Here is a 15,362-nt window from a genome sequence, read left to right on the forward strand (position 1 = left end):
GAACCAGCCCTCAACCTGTGAATGGACAGTGAAAGGAGAAGTAGTGCAGTGATGATAAATCAGCGCACTAAAAATAAGATAACAAAATCAACCTTTGCTGCAATATTCAGCTTCAATCTAGAGTTCCCCCGCCCCGTGGTACTTATTTTCGGCCACTAGATGTCCTCAGTGTGATGGCCAGCATCATTCAACGCCCTTCCTCCCAGCTCAGGTCATCCCGGACCAGCCCCCAACCTGTGAATGGACAGTGAAAAGAGAGGCAGCGCAGTGATGATAAATCAGTGCAGTGGAGATAAAGGAGAAGCAGCGCAGTGAGGATAAAATAAAAGCAACCTTTGCTGCAATATTCAGCTTCAATCTAGAGTTCCCCCAGCGGTATTTATTTTCTGCCACTAGATGTCCTCAGTGTGATGGCCAGCATCATTCTACGCCCTTCCTCCAAGCTTAGGTCATCCCGGACCAGCCCCCAACCTGTGAATGGACAATGAAAGGAGAAGCAGCGCAGTGATGATAAATCAGGGCAGTGGAGATAAAGGGGAAAAGCAGCGCAGTGAAGATAAAATAAGAAAAGCAACCTTTGCTGCAATATTCAGCTTCAATCTAGAGTTCCCCCCCAGTGGTACTTATTTTCGGCCACTAGATGTCCTCAGTGTGATGGCCAGCATCATTCAACGACCTTCCTTCCAGCTCAGGTCATCCCGGACCAGCCCCCAACCTGTGAATGGACAGTGAAAGGAGAAGCAGTGCAGAGATGATAAAATAACAAAATCAACCTTTGCTGCAATATTCGGCTTCAATCTAGAGTCCCCTCCCAGCTGATGATAACTGAGTGCAGTGGAGATAAAGGAGAAGCAGCGCAGTGAAATTTAAATAACATAAGCAACCTTTGCGACAATATTCAGCTTCATATTTGGGGTCTGCTTCCAGTGGTACTTATTTTCTGCCACTAGATGTCCTCAGTGTGATGGCCAGCATCATTCAACGCCCTTCCAGCTCAGGTCATCCCGGACCAGCCCCCAACCTGTGAATGGACAGTGAAAAGAGAAGCAGCGCAGTGATGATAAATCAGTGCAGTGGAGATAAAGGAGAAGCAGTGCAGGAGAAGCAGCGCAGTAAAGATAAAATAACAAAAGCAACCTTTGCTGCAATATTCAGCTTCAATCTAAAGACCCCCCAGTGGTATTTATTTTCTGCCAGTAGATGTCCTCAGTGTGATGTCCAGCAGTGGAGATCAAGGAGAAGCAGTGCAGTGAAGATAAAATAAAAGCAACCTTTGCTGCAATATTTAGCTTCAATCTAGAGTCCCCCCCTCAGTGGTATTTATTTTCGGCCACTAGATGTCCTCAGTGTTATGGCCAGCATCATTCAATGCCCTTCATCCCAGTCAAGTCCTCCCGGACCAGCCCCCAAGCTGTGAATGGACAATGAAAAGAGAAGCAGCGCAGTGATGATAAATCAGTGCAGTGGAGATAAAGGAGAAGCAGCGCAGTAAAGATAAAATAACAAAAGCAACCTTTGCTGCAATATTCAGCTTCAATCTAAAGACGTCCCAGTGGTACTTATTTTCTGCCAGTAGATGTCCTCAGTGTGATGGCCAGAATCATTCAACGCCCTTCCAGCTCAGGTCATCCCGGACCAGCCCCCAACCTGTGAATGGACAGTGAAAGGAGAAGCAGTGCAGTGATGAGCACATCTCTCTGTCACTCTGCTCTCTCCTCCTATCAGCAGGATTCTTGTTCACACATTAGGAGGAACCAGTTATCAATAGTAAGGCTTCAAAAAAAAAAAAAAAGAGGATTATCTAATAACTTTTCCATTCTCCTGACACAACTTTATCAATAAAAAAAAAAACATCCCCGAGATCAGGGCAAGTGACTATGCCTGGGCTAAGATGATGCAGAAGGAAAGAACCAGTGTTTTTGATCACTGGTTGACTCGTTGATCACTCAGACTGTACACTGTAACTAGGTTACAAGGTGGGAGGCTGCAGCAGGTTCTGATCTGTGTCAGACATTTGTGATCACTCAGGCTGTACGTTGTAGCTTAGTAGTAAAAAAACAAGGCAAGAGGCTGGAGCGGGGGGGCTGATCTGTGTCAGAGCGTTTGTGAACACAGCCAATAACTGCACAGGTGCAAGGAATTAAGTGATTTATAGTGATCTCCCAGACTGTACATTGTAACCCTGTAGCAAGTAACAAGGCGAGAGGCTGCAGCAGGGGGCTGATCTGTGTCAGACATTTGTGAACACAACCAAGAACTGCTCAGGCTCCGGGCTCTAAGCTGGCAGCTCATTCCAGGAAGTAGCTGGTTGACCCTGGATGATGCCTGAAAAAATATGGCACCGCCCTTCTGGAGAGAAAAGAAGATGCAGGTATTATGGGGGGGGGGGGGGGGCCGCGATCTCTGAGCGGGATGGGATACATTGACATTCATATATCCGACGAGCGTCCCGTTGTAAGGCAGACGATGGGTGTCAGATCCCCCTCCCCCGCCCCCCCCAATCTTCCTTCATCATCAGAATAGCTCTCCGTCCTCCACAGATCCGGCGACAATCCCGGCAATCGCAGATCTCACACGTGCCCATCCCCCACCACCACCCCGCCATCCTCGCCACAGCCCATCGCCTCCATTCACTACCAGACTTCAAAGGAAACAGAAACAACGGAGCCAATTGATACAATGTATATCCCCCCCCTTCCCCCCACACACTGCAAGATCTGTGCTGGGATTTGCAACATAATGATACACTTCAATCCGACTCACCCCCCCCCCCCCCCCCCCCGCTCCATCCCTTCCCCCATCTCCATATATGGACATACAGTACACCTGAATTATATATGTGTACAATGGACACTAGGGGGAGCTCTCAACAGCTCAGTGCATTGACTGGACATGTGCACTGCTGAAAAATTCATTCCTTTTCATTGGGGTTTTTTGTTTTTTTTCCGCTTTTCGGTTCATTCGTTATGATTGCAATTCGTAAATTCGAAAAAATCGTTAATTTCGATAATTTGTAATTTCGTCAATTCGACAATTTGTAATTTGAAAATTCGTAAATTCGAAAATCCGAAAATAAGGAAAGAATGAAAATCCGAAAATTCTAAATAATAACTAACTATTAAATTCTAGGTATGGGAACTTCTTTTCAAATTTGGCTGTTAGTGAACGCAACGAATACGAATTTATCCGAAATAACGAATGCCGCATCTAAACGAATGGAACGGAACAAATGAATAATAAATAATAATAATAAAAAGTTTTATTATTATTATTATTATTGTTATTTATTATTAATAATTCGTTTGGATGCGGCATTCATTATTTCGGATAATTTGTAACTTCGGATAAATTTGTATTTGTTACGTTCACTAACAGCCAAATTTGAAAGGAAATTCCAATACCTATCATTTAATAGTTAGTTTTTATTAGTTAGTTATTTAGAATTCTCTGGTTTTTGGATTTTCGAATTTCGAATTTACGTATTTTTCGGATTCACGAGATCTCGAATATTTGGAATTTACGAATATTCGGAAAGATTTGTTAAATGGGTTTTTTCGTTAAGTCGGATGAATTTACAAATTTGTCGAAATTCATTAAAAAACGAATTAGGAACTAAACAAATTGCACACGTCTAGCACTGGCTTTGCCTCGGATTTCTACATAGATGTATAGAGTTCAGTCAGACCCACGAATTGTCATTCTGTTCACCAATCATGTGATCCGGGTCCTAGACCACCCCCAGACCACACTGCAGTTACAGGATAAAGTCTGGTCTAGGGCACGCCCCCCCCCCCTCCAGCTTGTGATTGGACAATGAAGAAGCAGCAGCACATTGATAAGATCATGAAAATCATGATAGGGTCTCTTCCCCAGCAGTGGGCACACTGGCGCCACCCGCTCTCTCCTGCCACCCCCTCTATGACCAATAGATAAATTTATGCATTGCCTGAATCTATTCATGGCCGCCGCTGCCACCCCCTTTTCGGGCGCCTGAATTACAGGGGGAGGTAGTTTTTGAAGCCCCTGATTAGAGCCATAGATGCTCGCAGTTCACCCAGGTGTGTTAGAAAAGCGAATGATTTCCTAACACTGAACTGCCTCTCCGCCAATCAGGTGCTCGGGTCTTTTACCCTTCACCTGATTGGCTGAAACGATAGGCGCTGTGATTGGACGCCTAACAGACGTCCAATTATAGGAGAGGACGGGAGAAGACATCGAGGACATGGAGGAGCATGGAGGACACCGCTCACTGCTGTCACCCGCTGCCCCACTGAGACAGGGTAAGTGCCGGGCAGACGGCGCGTGGGCGGGAGGCACAGTGGCAGCATTTGATGGCACAGTGGCAGCATTTGATGGGCACAGTGGCAGCATTTGATGGGCACAGTGGCTACATTCGATGGGCACAGTGGGAGCATTTGATGGCACAGTGGCAGCATTTGATGGGCACAGTGGCTACATTCGATGGGCACAGTGGCAGCATTTGATGGGCACAGTGGCAGCATTTGATGGGCACAGTGGCTACATTCGATGGGCACAGTGGCAGCATTTGATGGGCACAGTGGGAGCATTTGATGGCACAGTGGCAGCATTTGATGGGCACAGTGGCTGTGTTTGATGGGCACAGTGAGGCTGCGTTGGATGGGCACAGTGGCTGCGTTTGATGGGCACAGTGGCTGTGTTTGATGGGCACAGTGAGGCTGCGTTTGATGGGCACAGTGGCTGTGTTTGATGGGCACAGTGAGGCTGCGTTTGATGGGCACAGTGGCTGCGTTTGATGGGCACAGTGAGGCTGCATTTTAAGGGGAACAGTGGCTGCGTTTGGGCACAGTGAGGCTGCGTTTGATGGGCACAGTGGCTGTGTTTGATGGGCACAGTGAGGCTGCGTTTGATGGGCACAGTGGCTGCGTTTGATGGGCACAGGGGCTGTGTTTGATGGGCAAAGTGAGGCTGCGTTTGATGGGCACAGTGGCTGTGTTTGATGGGCACAGTGAGACTGCGTTTGATGGGCACAGTGGCTGTGTTTGATGGGCACAGTGAGGCTGCGTTTGATGGGCACAGTGGCTGCGTTTGATGGGCACAGTGAGGCTGCGTTTGATGGGCACAGTGAGGTTGCGTTTGATGGGCACAGTGGCTGCATTTGATGGGCACAGTGGCTGTGTTTGATGGGCACAGTGAGGCTGCGTTTGATGGGCACAGTGAGGCTGCGTTTGATGGGCACAGTGGCTGCATTTGATGGGCACAGTGGCTGTGTTTGATGGGCACAGTGAGGCTGCGTTTGATGGGCACAGTGGCTGTGTTTGATGGGCACAGTGAGGCTGCGTTTGATGGGCACAGTGGCTGCGTTTGATGGGCACAGTGAGGCTGCGTTTGATGGGCACAGTGGCTGCGTTTGATGGGCACAGTGAGGCTGCGTTTCATGGGCACAGTGGCTGTGTTTGATGGGCACAGTGAGGCTGCGTTTGATGGGCACAGTGGCTGCGTTTGATGGGCACATTGGCTTTGTTTGATGGGCACAGTGAGGCTGCGTTTGATGGGCACAGTGGCTGTGTTTGATGGGCACAGTGAGGCTGCGTTTGATGGGCACAGTGGCTGTGTTTGATGGGCACAGTGAGGCTGCGTTTGATGGGCACAGTGAGGCTGCGTTTGATGGGCACAGTAAGGCTGCGTTTGATGGGCACAGTGGCTGTGTTTGATGGCACAGTGAGGCTGTGTTTGATGGGCACAGTGAGGCTGCGTTTGATGGGCACAGTGAGGCTGCGTTTGATGGGCACAGTGAGGCTGCGTTTGATGGGCACAGTGGTGGCATTTGATGGGCACAGTGAGGCTGCGTTTGATGTGCACAGTGGTGGCATTTGATGGGCAGAGTGAGGCTGCAATTTATGTTTTTTTCAGAATTTTTCAGTTTGTTTGCGCCCCCCCAAAAATTTTGAGCACCGGCCGTCACTGTTCCCCAGTCTTTCCAAAACATGGCTGGATAGAGGTTTGAATTCTAGGTTTGTAGAACTCACACTAGGGGGAGCTGTCATCAGCTCAGTGTATTAACTGGTACTCAGGTTTACAACAAAATGCTCCATAGATGTACAGAGTTAAATCTGATCCAGACATTGTCATTCTGTTCATCGATCTCGTGATCCGGGTCCTAGACCACCCCCAGACCACAAAAAAAAACTTTGGTCTAGGACATGCCCCCCCCCAGCCTGTGATTGGACAATGAAAAAGCAACAGCCTATTGATGAGATCATCCCTACTCCCTCCCTTCCCGCAGGCAAGAAAATCATGATTGGGGTTCTAACCCTTCCCCAGTCTTTCCAAAAATGTGATTGGACATAGATTTGAAATATAGAGTGGACACTAGGGGGAGCTCTTACCAGCTCAGTGCATTGATGTTGCCTCCCAAATGGACCTTTTTTGAGAGAGATACAAGGAATGCCAGTTCTACTTCCCACTCCGGCAGTACAGATTCCTGAGTGTCATGTTTATCCTCTTGCTTCAGTACTTTGGGGTCTATTTATTAGCGAATTCTCTGTGCGAATGCTTCATAATGTTGAACACCATAATGTATCGAATGTGTGTATTTTCTATGTGTGGCAGCGCCATCTAGTGACTACAATGCAGTATTTTCCTGAGAGCAGTGTTGCAGGAAAATGCCACAATATGGCCTCTTGATGGCGTTGCCAATCTTAAGAAATATTTTGGGGATTTCAGGAAAATACCATCTTATGGCCACTAGATGGAGCTGATGATCAAAGAAAATGTCAGGAATATACCACAGTACGACCACTAGATGGAGCTGATGATCATAGGAAATATACCGCAGTATGACCACTAGATGGAGCTGATGATCATATGAAATATACTGCAGTATGACCACTAGATGGAGCTGATGATCATAGGAAATATACCGCAGTATGACCACTAGATGGAGCTGATGATCATCGGAAAGTTCAGGAATATACTGCAGTATGACCACTAGATGGAGCTGATGATCATAGGAAATATACCGCAGTATGACCACTAGATGGAGCTGATGATCATCGGAAAGTTCAGGAATATACTGCAGTATGACCACTAGATGGAGCTGATGATCATATGAAAATTTCGGGAATATTCCGCATTTTAACCACTAGATGGAGCTGATGATCATAGGAAATACACATTTTAGACACTTTATGGGGATTATTCGCATCTCTGTCCCGAGAGCGTGCTCATTGTGCGCTCCCAGCATAGAGACCAAAGTGTGATAGACAGCTCTTGGTCCCCGCTAATAAACCGATGGGGCCGACTCCAGATCATGTGATCACTGTGACAGCCAATCACAATTGGCCAATCTTTCCCAACCTCCCCCGGTGGTCAGTTCTTTTTTCAAGGGATGCTGATGCAAAAGGGAAAGGGTTAAACAAGCATGCAGGCAGTGTGACAAGATCGCCATAGAAAATCCCAGCCTACCAAAGCCAACGGAATCACATGGCAGCCAGGCAATTAGCATTTCTAGTAGGAAAGACCACCCTACAGGCAGAGTGTGAATTTTTCCATTACATTTTTCTTTTTTGCTACATTTAATAAAAAAAAATCTACAAAGCATTTAAAACACTAAAAACTGCATTGGGTCGGGGACTCAAACCCTACCAAAGCCAACAGATCCCCATGGCAGCCAGGCAACTAACATTTCCAGTAGAGGAGACCATCCTTTTTTTTTTTTTTTTTTTTTTTGCTGCATTAAAAAAAAAAAATGCAAGGTAGACCACCTTTTTTTTTCTTTTTGTATTTGCTGTATTAAAAAAAAAAAAAAAAATAGCAAAAATTGCAAAAGCACTTAAAGCCCTAAAAAACTGCATCGGGCCAGGTACTCAAAGCCAATGGATCCACATGACAGCCAGGCAACTAGCATTTGAAGAAGGGAAGACAACCCTTTTTTTATTATTTTTTTTTTTTTTGCTGCATTAAAAAAAAAAGAAGAAAAAAACTGCAATTTCCAGAAGGGTAGACCTCTTTTTTTTTTTTTTTTCTGCATAAAAAAAAAAAAAAAAAAAAAAAGCAAAAATTGCAAAAGCATTTAAGACACTAAAAAACTGCATCGGGCCAGGAACTCAAAGCCAACGGATCCACATGACAGCCTGGCAACCTGCATTTCCAGAAGGGGAGACCACCGTTTTTTTTGTTTTTTTTTTTTGTTTTTTTTTTGCTGCTTAAAAAAAAATGTACTTTCCAGAAGGGTAGACCACCTTTTTTTTTTTGCTGCATTAAAAAAAAAATTGCAAAAATTGCAAAGCATTTAAAACACTAAAAAACTGCATCGGGCCAGGTGATCAAAGCCAACGGATCCACATGACAGCCAGGCAACTAGCATTTGAAGAAGGGAAGACAACCCTTTTTTTTATTTATTTTTTTATTTGCTGCATTAAAAAAAAAAATTAAAAAATTGCAATTTCCAGAAGGGTAGACCACTTTTTTTTTTTTTTTTTTGCTGCATTAAAATAAAAAAAAAAAAAAAAAAAAGCAAACATTGCAAAAGCATTTAAAACACTAAAAAAACTGCAACGGGCCAGGTACTCATAGCCAACGGATCCACATGACAGCTAGGCAACCTGCAGTTCCAGAAGGGGAGACCACCGTTTTCTTTTTTTGCTGCTTAAAAAAAAGAAATGTAATTTCCAGAAGGGTAGACCACCTTTTTTTTTTTTTTTTTTTTTGCTGCATTAAAAAAAATGCCAAAATTGCAAAAGCATTTAAAACACTAAAAAACTGCATCAGGTCAGGTGCTCAAAGCCAACAGATCCACATGACAGCCAGGAAACCTGCATTTCCAGAAGGGGAGACCACTTTTCTTTTTTTTTTTTATTTACTGCAATTAAAAAAATGCAATTTCCAGTCCACCCTTTTTTTATTTTTTATTTGCTGCTTTAAAAAAAAAAATGCAATTTCAAGAAGGGTAGACCACTTTTTTTTTTTTTTTTTGCTGCATTAAAAAAAAAATGCAAAAATTGCAAAAGCATTTAAAACACTAAAAAAAAAAATAAAAAAATAAACTGCATTAAAAAAAAAGGGTGCTGAGTGTGTGGTGGAAGAGGCGGCGTGTGTTGCCCGGAGGCGTCTAGCCAGCTCCATGGACCGGGGGTCCGATGAGTGATGAAATGCACCTTGTGCAGCCATTGGCTCCGGCGAGCAGCTCCCATCCAATGCTTTAGTGATGATGCTGCTGATCTATTTGGGAAGTTGGCTCGCTCTCAACGCCAAGCTTCGTCTTCTCAAAGGCTGTTTCACACTGCAAATATGCACAGTGCAGCCTCAGTGCATGAATGAAAAAAGCATCTATTGCCCCAGCAGCCCGGCCACCATGGACCCCAAACCCCACATCAGCCTCTCCCTGCTGCTGCTGCTGTCCCAGGTAAGCCCCCCACTATCCCCCCTTTTCTACCTTTTTATTATTTTTTATGCCGCTTTATATATATTTTGTGTGATTGCAAATTGCTTTCTGATGCCAGCAGCCTGTCTTCCTGCAAAGGCAGGTGAGGATAGAGAATCAAAAAAAAAAAGGGGGGGACCCAACTTGGATGGATTTTTTTTTTTTTAGGTAAAGAGGGGGGGGGGGGGTGCTGCTTTTCTGGTGACCATCACCCCACCCTCATTTGTGTGTTGCCCCCCCACCCCTCCTCCTCCTCCTCTTCTTCTTCTTCCACAAGGATTGCAGCGGAATCCCCTAGTCTGGGAGAAACTTGGACTATCACAAAAGGGGGTGACATCTGGTTCCGGATTCGCCTGCCGTGGGACCCCCCCCCTCCCCACAAGCCTGTTGGATTGCAAGGATGCTTATTATTAACATGCAGAAGTTTGCGTTTGGCTTCAATCAGATGGACCCTGGAGGAGTCTGATGTGTCTATTTTTTATTGCAATGATACAAAGTAGAATATTTGCTTTTTTTTATTTTGCTGTTGATGAGATTGCACCCCCCCCCCTTATTGCAGCAACAAAAAAAAATAATAATAATAAGGGAACCCCTGAACCCCTATACATTGTATCAGCTTCTTCCAGCACAAACAAGTCAACTGTCTTCTGTAGCAGAGCAGCACAGCTGCTGCTGTCAGTCAGGACTGGAGATTTCACCCTCTCCCACCACCATTCCCTGGAATCAACGTAGTGCTGAATGATCCCCGCTTGTGAGCACCCCCATACCCCCCCAAAATCTACACCAAGAGATTATCTGCTAAACAAGCCCCCCCCATGCATTGGCTACTCTATGACTTCCAGGCTGGTGTCACCTTGAGGGTGAAGCTGTATTTTTCAGGGGTGCACGCTGGCGGAGAGTAAAAGTTTTACTGGTGTCTGCCCTGACCAAGGACTGGTGACCTGCTTGTAGGGTGACTGTTAAACTCTGCTTAGTTTTTTCATTTTTTAAAATTCTGTCTCCTTTGTTGGGTAGACATGGGTACCTTGGTGATGAGCGTTGGGGGGGGGCTGCTAAGGCTTAGGGTCCAAGGGCGGGCAATGGATGGACCCTTTGAGCTGCTGGAGCACTACAAGTTCCAGCAAGTTCCAGCATGCCTCCAGTTTTAATACCACCATTCCTCTAAACATATATAATATACAGAATATATTTATTTTTTTATGTATTTTATCTATTTTTTTTAATTATATATATCATTATCTATAATATATTTATATTGACTTTTATATTTATTTATTTTTTATAAATATATATTTATTATTTATTTATATATTTATTATAGATATTATTATTTATTTTTGATCAATTTAAAAAAAAAAATTTCTACACATATCATTATATATTTTATATTTATTATTAATTTATATATATATATATATATATATATATATATATATATTTTTTTTTTTTTTTTCAGAAATTTGTTTTTATAAATATATATTTATTATTTATTAATATATCTATATAAACGCAGTATAACATATTTATTTTCGATCAATTTTTTTACATGCATTTTTATGTACACATATCATTATATATTATATAATGTATAATATATTATATATATATATATATATATATATATATATATATATATATATATATATATATATATATATATATTTTTTTTTTTTTTACATATTCATGATGTATTTATTATTTATATATATATATATATATATATACACACACACACATACAATTTTGTATTTATATTTATATTTTTTCTTTTTATATTTTTTTCTATATATTTTTATAATTTTTAGATTTATTTTTAAAATATTTATTTATGTATTTATTTATTTATATTATTTATTTATTTATATATTTTTTTAATCATTTTATTATGTATGATAGTTTATTATAAATAAAATAGTGCTTTTTTTTTTTTTTTTTTTTTTTAATGTAATTTTTGGCCATAGACCAAAAGAGAACAGAGTTTACGAACGCGGCGCGACAGGTTAAAAAAAAAAAGGCCAAGTGAGATCACAGTATTGTAAGGCAAAGTGAAACAGAGTAGACACCCACTGGTCCTTATTTAATTCACGCCACGTCCCCCGGGAGTGTTTACTGGGTCCTTAAATGACTGCGCCCGTAAAGAACGCGACAGTACGCTGTCACATTCTTTCCCTGACCCCGAAAGACTCGCTTGGAAATCTATTACTGTAATGACTGAATGGGCTGTGAGTCCTTTGAGTCTTAAACAGACAGGCCACGCTGCAGCTGTGGAACTTAAAGGGCGGAACCACCCCAAAATGATATTTTAGTTATAGGTGGAGTCAGCCCCATCCCAACCCCCCCCCCCCCGGTCTTATACATTTTGGATTCTTCCATTTGGGGTTTCCCTTTGCGTAATTCCCAACTGTTTTCCTGTCCACCTGCTTTGGGTGTCCCCCACCCACCTTTGTGTGCTCCAAGATCCTACCTGGAATATAAAGATCTGGCAGGGACGGTGGGAACTGTGTTTGGGTAGACCTGGGACCTCACTAAGGAGATACTGTCGGCTTCTACCCAAATCTGACACATTCATTTTTGGGTGGATTGTCCCTTTAACAGGTTCTGGTTGGGTTCATGAGCTGAAGAATGTTGATGGTTCTGGTGAAGTTCCCGGACATCGTAGGACCACCAGCCTAGTGAAGGACAGAAGTCTAACAAACCCACTTGATATACAAAACGAGGACTAGAGATCCCTCAGACGTTCGTTAACACGTAGGCGTTTATCGTGAAGGTGAGAGATGGAGAGAGAGAGAGAGAGAGATGTATTTAGAGTTGGATAACTTTCCATCAATGGCGCCATAGTTGGGAGAATACTTAGTCATAATCTCCAGGTAGGTGACTTCTTTGCCGAGGGATTCGAACTGATACATAAGCGCAGAGCTGGTGGGCGTTTAGGAGGGAATATAAGGGGGTTCATAGCTCACGGATAACTACTGCCCTGACTGTACGAGAGCCGCCCGCCGCTGCGGCTCCATTCTGAGTGGCTTCCTCCTTCCTCTGCCGCTGTCGCTGGTCAATACTGACCAGCCGAGTCATTTTTGGAAAAAAAAATGATTTTTGCAGGAGCCGCGATTCAGTTCCTTCGCTGAGTTACGGAGGAAAAAAATAAATAACTAAAAATTTGTATTTTTTATTTATTTATTTATTTATTTTAGAAGGTGCGTATTTCTGGTAGTTTAGTTTGTTTCATTTTGTGTTCTTTGTAGTCATTTTTTTTGGGGTGTAGTTGATGGTTATCTGTGTACTTAAACCTCTTGCTGCCCATGTAACGCTCAGGTGCAGCGGCAAAAGGGTGGGCTTTAATGCCCGCACGCCACGCATGTGCATTACTGGGCGCTCCCACCACTAAGACGGCTCTTGGTCCCCACTAATGACTGGTAGCCGGTGGGGCCGCCCCCCTGATCATGTGACAGCTGTAATGACAAATAACACGTGCGTCACTGGGCGTCTGGGGTTTCTCACTGAGGGTCCCAGCACAGGGACTGAGCTGCCATAGACAGGTCCTTGTCCCTGGTAATGATTGGAAGATTGCAGGACCGGCAAAAGTGTGGCGGTAAAGAAGGTGGGCTTTAATGCCATCGCGCTGCAAATGTGCGTCCTTGGAGCCTGAGGTTTCTTACTGAGTTCTCCTGGCATGGTGACTGACTTACAGACAGCTCCCAGTCTCTGGTAATGATCAGGAGCAAGAAAGAAAGAAAGAAAGAGGGGGAAAGAGAGGGAGGAAGGAAAGAAAGGAAGGGAGGGGGGAGGAAGAAAGGAAGGGAAGGAAAGAGGAAGGAAAGAAAGAAATAAAAGAAGGGAGGGGGAGGGGGGAGGGAGGAAAGAAAGGAAGGGAGGGGGAGGAAGAAAAGAAGACGGGCGGGGGGGGGGGGGGGAGGGGGAGAGAAAGGAAGGGAAGGAAGGTGGAAGAAAAGAAAGCAAAAGAAAGCAAGAAAGTAATAGAAGAGAAGAGGAAACTCCAAATTCTACTGGGAGAAGAGGAGTCAATGGTGAAAATTGCTGCCCAATATGTGACACAGACCAAGAGGGACCCCCATTCCCCTTCATGCTGCCCATTAGCCCCCCCACCCCCAAATCTGCCCATCAATTCCCACACAAAGTCATTGACAATGCTAAAATGTATTTGGTCCCTCCAATAAAGCTTATTTGAATTGAATGGAAGATAGATAGAAAGGAAGGGGGAGGGAGGAAGGAAGGAAAGGAAAGGAAAGGAAAGGAAAGGAAAGGAAAGGAAAGGAAAGGAAAGGAAAGGAAAGGAAAGGAAAGGAAAGGAAAGGAAAGGAAAGGAAAGGGGAAGGAAGGAAGGAAGGAAGGAAGGAAGGAAGGAAGGAAGGAAGGAAGGAAGGAAGGAAGGAAAGGAAAGGAAAGGAAAGGGGAAGGAATTAAGGAAGGAAGGAAGGAAGGAAGGAAGGAAGGAAGGAAGGAAGGAAAAGATAAAAGAAAGGAAGGGAAGGAAGGAAGGAAGACAGGAAGGAAGGAAGGAAAGGAAAAAGGAAAGGAAAGGAAAGGAAAGGAAGGAAGGAAGGAAGGAAGGAAGGAAGGAAGGAAGGAAGGAAGGAAGGAAGGAAGGAAAAGAAAAAGAGAGGAAGGGAAGGAAGGAAGGAAGACAGGAAGGAAGGAAGGAAGGAAGGAAGGAAAGGAAAGGAAAGGAAAGGAAAGGAAAGGAAAGGAAAGGAAAGGAAAGGGAAAGAAGGAAGGAAGGAAGGACGGAAGGTAGAAAGAAAGAAAGAAAGAATTGATGTAATAAGATTGAGTTGTATTTGGTGAAGAGTTCAGAATCCGCCATATTGATTGGATTAATCCGATAATGACGCGGGTGGTCGCAGTGGGCGGTCTCTCCGGAGGGCGGCAATCGTCTTCTAGTGAATTTAATTTGGAATAAAGTTCTCCACCAGGAGAGTCTTCATGTGGACAATTCATCGAATTTACCGTTTATAGCTGATTGAAGGTGGAATCCTTGTGTGACCCCAATAAATGAGGCGAATGAGGAGCGGGGGGGGGGAGGGGAGGGGGGCGTGGGGGAAGGGTTGTCGCTGGTAGTAGGGACTCTGGAAGGATTCGATTAATGATGTCACAATCTACAGACATTGGACTTTATTTCCATTCTTATTATTTCTCTCTAATCAGACTCAATCTCCGATACTCCTAGACGTATACATGAGATGATCGATGAAATGATTGTGTTTAAAGCGGGTCTCCGGCAGATCTTGAGAAGACAGATTTTTGCTGTTGCATTGATGTGTATTTTTGAAAACCAGCCGGTATAAGTACATTCTTTTACCTTTAAACTGACCTTCTTTAAACACCTGTACAATGGAGCTGAGGGGGGAAGGGACAGCAGAGCCAGGAGCAAGACTTTGTTGCTTTATTCCCCCAGTGCTGTCGGTCTAACACAGGGGACGCTCCCTAGATTAGAGTGAGTGATGACATGAAAACTGGTAATAAATCTGTTTGCTTTTTATTGGCAAGAAGATACCTTTAGGCTCGTATTTAAAAGAGGACCCGCCCCCCCCCCCCAATTTTTGGCTACTCCTATCACTTTCAGGCCATTGTTTGATAATTGTACCTTAATGGAGACTTTACCTCCCGGAGTTTTTGCACCCCACACTTTAATATTTTATTCAGAATCCTCTCCTAAGCACTTAGCGGTCTGCATAGAATTGGGTGTAATTTTCTGGATTACTCAGCGTCATGCACAGCGCCGGTGATTGATGTACTCCGTGAATTGCGGTGTAGGATTTGGCACCTTGAAAAAAAATAAAATGTGTTTGCTTCTGGAAGGGAACGGGTTGTAAGTACTGCGTATTGACTGGTGTGCGTTGTAATAATTACTCTGCAGCTGCCGTTCTACAGTATACAAATCTAAGTGCTTGATACAATTCCAGGTCTGCTTATATATTGGTTAAAGTGAAATTCCATCTTT

At 43.8% G+C, this 15,362-nt stretch overlaps 1 protein-coding gene across 1 annotated transcript in view; it reads left to right on the plus strand.

Annotated features, from left to right (window-relative positions):
- Positions 1-9,172: 9,172 nt before the first annotated feature.
- The window catches only part of CDH13 (cadherin 13), a 902,416-nt gene continuing 896,226 nt past the window's right edge, over positions 9,173-15,362 (plus strand). The window contains exon 1 of the mRNA XM_073605913.1: positions 9,173-9,385. Within this exon, the coding sequence (XP_073462014.1) occupies positions 9,188-9,385 (198 nt within the window). The 5' untranslated portion in view covers positions 9,173-9,187. The remainder of the gene's footprint in view (positions 9,386-15,362) is intronic.

Source organism: Aquarana catesbeiana, linkage group LG11 (genome assembly GCF_042186555.1).
Source record: "Aquarana catesbeiana isolate 2022-GZ linkage group LG11, ASM4218655v1, whole genome shotgun sequence".
In the NCBI taxonomy this organism is placed as follows: Eukaryota; Metazoa; Chordata; class Amphibia; order Anura; family Ranidae; genus Aquarana; species Aquarana catesbeiana.